This window comes from Macadamia integrifolia, chromosome 5 (genome assembly GCF_013358625.1).
Source record: "Macadamia integrifolia cultivar HAES 741 chromosome 5, SCU_Mint_v3, whole genome shotgun sequence".
Classification (NCBI taxonomy): domain Eukaryota; kingdom Viridiplantae; phylum Streptophyta; class Magnoliopsida; order Proteales; family Proteaceae; genus Macadamia; species Macadamia integrifolia.
This window is the reverse complement of record NC_056561.1, coordinates 13462366-13467739: the sequence shown is the minus strand read 5'-3', so window position 1 is coordinate 13467739 and position 5374 is coordinate 13462366. Positions and strand designations below refer to the sequence as shown.

At 38.9% G+C, this 5374-nt stretch overlaps 1 protein-coding gene across 1 annotated transcript; it reads left to right on the top strand.

Annotated features, from left to right (window-relative positions):
* Nucleotides 1–2599: 2599 nt before the first annotated feature.
* LOC122077768 lies at nt 2600–3454 on the top strand. The gene is made up of 2 exons (XM_042643633.1): nt 2600–2926; nt 3106–3454. The coding sequence occupies exons 1-2, from the start codon at nt 2679–2681 to the stop codon at nt 3170–3172; spliced, it is 315 nt and encodes a 104-aa protein (XP_042499567.1). The 5' UTR covers nt 2600–2678; the 3' UTR covers nt 3173–3454.
* Nucleotides 3455–5374: the final 1920 nt, after the last annotated feature.

The window sequence follows — 5374 nt, the reverse complement described above, 5'->3', positions numbered from 1 at the left end:
GATGCAGGAAGTTTGAATGATATATGTCAGTCTTGAAGATTACGCAGTGAGAAAATGCGAAAACAGGCTGCAATTTGTCCTGGGAGGAGTAGCTTTCCCCAATGCTGTATTTTGGTTGCTTTTCTGGGGGAAGATGTTCCTAATAATTTTGAAATGTATCCAAGGGTAGTCTTACTGAAGTGTTAGGAAGCTGTTCCCAACAAAATGAACAAGTGCGGAAACAAAGTGAGTGAAACCCCTTCACTTTGCTCTTATATCTCATGTCGGGCAAACAACATCGTGAGAAGAATTTCTTCATTCACTTTGACCTCCCCCTCTTTGGTATCATTTTTCTTTTTGATTTTTATTCATAAAAATGGTTTTAATTGCATTTGATATCATTTATGGAGCTTGTTTCTATTTAAAAAAAAATTGATAAAACACAAATAAAAAAGAGATCAAGAGTCATTTATGTGTTTTGGCCAAAATTGATTTTCAATTATTTTTATGTTGAACTTTAATGAGCACGTGTTTAAAGTCCCAATATGGAAGGGGTAAAATGGTCATTTGTTTATAGTCTTTCATGCATGGGTGTAAACGGATCGAATTCAATATGGATATTATAATTTTCAAATTCGTTTGGCAAGTCCACTATTTGAATTTGGTTTGGTTAATTATCAGTTGAATATCCTAAAAATTGCAACCATCTTTCAAATTCTTTTTTTAAACGGATATTTGGATATCTTCTGGTTCGATTCATTTATCAAACTACCGGCTCTTCTTCCCTGCTGTAGGTAAGCCTTTACCATCGTCTGCTGCCGGTGAAGGACCATTGGGAGTCTTCTTGCCACAAATAAGGAAGTAGATCATAGAATTAGAGTTTCACTTACGAAACAAATCACAGAAAAATCAAATCTGCATATCGGAATCGGTAGATGAGCAAGATGGAAACACAAACAATTAGGTCAATTAAGCAGAAATTAAGAGCAATAACATAACAGGTTCAAGAACGATTGAATCTACAAGTCAATCACCCATCTCCTTGGCAACATCAAGCAGATCGAACAAAAGGGAACGGAGTGCCTCTTTCTCTCTCTCTAACATCTCCAAAAAGAGAAGACTTAAGCATGGAACTACTCTACTCTAAAGTCCAGAAGACAAAAACGAAATGAATAAAATTAACCCTAGTACACCACTACTATACTCCACTTGCACTAAGATTGCGATATTCTAATTTTAAAATAAATGTGCAAAGAACCGTCCATCCACTAACCTCTAGGACAATCATATTAGTATCCGACTAGTTTTTGGATGGATTTGGATAGTTTCTAGATGGTAAATCTTTGTATACGGATCCACTTAAATGGATACGAACACGAATCGAATACAGATTTTTGACTATCTGTTTACATCCCTACTTTCATAGCTCAATGGGATTGTGACTGTGTTGCTTTGGTCCAGTGGCTTTTTATTCCAATCTGGATTGTCTCAGTTGTTACTTTAAATTGGTAAATGATCAGGTGTTGCTAGAAGGGGAGAGAGAATGAAGAAAGAGAGGGAAGGGGATGAAGAATGTTTTATATAAAACATTTACATGGGGATTGCCACAGTAATCTGGGTATACGTTTGGCCCAGGCCATTCTGGCCGTGATCGGATGACAAACCACACAGAAAGACAGTCGGGCCGGGTCAATTGGCACATCTAACTCAACCTGGGTTCCGGTGAGTATGATGTAAGGCTAGGGGATCCGGAATCTGGGTTAGGCTAGACGGGCCAAGAGATCTGAAGGTAAGGGTGTCAATTTCAAACTGAAATCGAATACCAAATCTAAAACCAAGCCAAATTAATCGGACTGAATTGAACTAAATTAATTCGGTTGGAGTACGTGAGTATGGACCTCAGTTTGGCTCGGTTTCAATTTAGGGTGTAATAACCATCTAGTTTGAACCGAAATGAAACCGAATTGCTCTTAAAACAAAAAACAAAACAAAAAAAATGAAAAAACCCTAGTATTGTTAAGAGAGATTTTTTAGGCAGTAAGTGTGTTTTGCAATTTCTCGTCACATATTTACATGCTAAGACAATTTTGGAATTAGCTATGGCCATATGGCTCATAACTTGAGCCCATTATGGCCTTTGGTCCATCACATTCATGGTCCAAAAGTGGAACTGTTTTCATAACTGAATTAAAACTGAGGTACAAAACCGAATTAAAACTGCATATCAGAATCGAATTGGAACCAAAACCGAACTGAACTGAATTGTATCAGCTTGAGTATCTAAATACGGAACCAAGTTAGTTCTCGATTTGATTCTGATCCACCTTATCATCATTCGGAACCGAATCTAAACCTAACCGAATAACCAGAACTAAACCGATTGACGCCCTTATTTGAAGGGCCCTAGGTCAACATATTAAGTGGATTACATGTAGGAGACCATGGAGCGTGTACGAAAAACCATGATCCTTGCTCCAAACCAAGCCACGAAGAGACCTTAAAACAATCAGGATCACAAATCACAGGAGGATGCATGCTAAACTCACCTTATGAACTTAAGAACCTCAGCCCTTCCTCATAATTCGCCACCTTCAATGGTATAAATTAACCCCCATGTCTCTGCCATTCTCAAACACACAAGAAAAGTACAAGAAAACAAGCAATTGGTATATTTATATATAAAGAGAGAAATAAAGAAGATGGCAAAGGGAGCAGCTTTCTACGTTCTGGTTTTGGCATTGGCCATTGTGTTTGTAATGGACTTCGCTTACTCGGACATGCGAATGGCTATGGAGAATGTGCAGGATAAAGCAAGCGAGGCAGTGGGAAACGCAAAGGAAACAGCCACAGATGCCATTACTACGAAAGAACAAGAGGCCAAGGATGTATTGAAGGCCACAGGCGATGGTGCAGATAACATGAAAGACAAGACTTGGAATTTCTTTGGGTAAGTTTTTCAAGAGTCCAAATTCTCTGCAGCGAGAGGCCCAACCATGCAGTCATGCACCTTAAACGTTGGATGTTTATTGCACCTCACCACATCACTGCTGACGATTTTGATATATTTTTTTTTCCCCTTATTTTCTTCTGAGTTTGGCATTTTTTTTTTTTTTTTGTCTTTTCCAGAGGCGTTTTCAGTGGGAAAGATGAGAGCCAGGGTCCATCACCATCAGCAGCACCAACTGCAGCATAGACAGATTAAAGGGATTGGTTGCACAATGTCTTCACTTCTGCAACTGATGTTTAAGCCTTGAGGGGACCTCGATCGACTTAAAGTTTTGTGCTCTCTATTAGTTCTATAATAAACCTATTTTGGTTGTGATTAGTTTTTTTTTTTTTTTTGGGTTAAAAATAATTAGTTCCTTATTTGATGTTAGGAACTAATTTCTTATCTTTTACCGCAGAAAATGCAGTATTTCTGTAAATAAACGTTATTATTTTTAATGTACCTCAAGTTTGGTGCTTTTTAAAGCAACTTATCTTTTACATTAATTATATAATAATGGAGAAAATAATGTAATTGGTGCACATGTCAATGAGGGGTGCACATGAGCATCAAGGCAAAATGAATCATTTATTGTTTTTAAAGGGGGGGGGGGGGTTCTCCGTGTCTGGCACAAATCACCACAATGGTCATGTGACTAAGTCTCATTATTTTACCTTATCATAATTTGGAAAAAGACTGGATGTACTGTAAGCTAGCATCAAATGTGCGTCTCTCTCTCTACCCTACCCCCTTCTGAATGAGAAAACCGATGATCAAGTCCTCGTACACAAACCGTTCTAATACGGGGATGATCTGCACAGATGGAATCCACCCAACAACTAACTTTGTGGTGGATTTCATCTATGTGGATCAACCTATATGAGAATGGTTCTCATACGAGAACCTGATCCACACTCCCTGTATGACACCACATCTCTGCTTCCATTTGTGCTACCCGCTAGCTTCCCATACATTGGTAGTGTGCCTATCCATCTCACAATTAATATTATCAATAGGGGGAAAAAAACCTTACCAGTATGGCATTGGAAACGCTAGATTGAGCCGGGCACGAAAGGTTTATCATTATTATTAGGAAAAATTACACCCCCTCCCTTGTAGTTTGCTAAAATTACACGTCGATCAAAGGGTTTAAACGAATTATGCCCCCTCTACTATAATTTGAAAAATTCTTATAATTAGGTCCAATCCGTTAGTCACCGTGAAATTGGGACTAGTCGATGATGTCAAATTATATGATGTATCTTAATGCCAAAAATACCCTTATATTAATGCAAACTTAGCAAGACACCCTTCCCTTTAGTTCTTCTGCAACCTTTTTCACCAATACAAGAAAATTCATGATGGTCATTTGCCAAAACTAAGCAAAACCCCAAAACCCACAATTCATTTGCCCAGTTGCCCCTTATTCTTCCTCTCACGTTTTAAACCCTAACGCTTTCTCAGATTCGCTATTTGCCGGCCCCTTCCTCTTTTCTGTCTCCGATTGTGATTGCAAAGGCCCAAAGTTGAAGAGGAATCAATTGCAGCCTTTAAGTCACCCCAGTCGTGGAGGAATCGACTCCAACAGCCTTGCAGTGAGCCCCTTCATCTTCTCCACTTTGCCAGTAATAGGCGAGTCACTTCCCAATCCTTGATTTCTTAGTCTATTTGGCAGCCCAATATGCCGTTGATCAATGCTATCGCATCATCTTCCTCCCCTTTTCTAATCCAAAACCATTACTCAGTGAATCCTCCAAGTATTTCAAGAACCATCCACGAGATAACAAGATCGGCTGTCTCGCTAGAGTTGCTGTCTCCTTCAAGCAACTTCCTTGTAACCATTTCCCTCTCTCATCATTTATCCTCTTTACTTTGCTTCAGGAACCACAACCCGCCCTGTAGAAGGAACCTTCTTGGTGCTCAAATCGGACAAGCTTCCCTGAATTTTGGGGCTTTGTTTGTTTTGAGGTAGAGGCATAATTTGTTTTACTTTGAATACGCTTTTAAAATTTAGTGTTTTAATTTCCTATATGGGGAGGCACATGAAATCAAATGGATGGGTTCCAAATAGACTAAGAAATCACGTTTGACAGAAAGAATAAGTGGCAACTAAAGGGTAATAAGGTATTTTTCTTATCTAAAACTAACAACATACTCACCGTCAATGCTAGGGGAGGGGGGCATAATTCGTTTAAACCCTTTGATCCACCTATAATTTCGACAAACTACAAGGGAGAGAGACATAATTTTCCCTTATTATTACTACTACTAGACGAAAGGTTTTGTGCATGACCACACATAAGGCCATTGGATGGAGATAAGAAACCCATGAAAATGGCTAAAGAATCCACCCCCTAGACTCCCCTCCATGTACTTTGCCTTAGTACCTCTTTCTCCTCACATACTTTT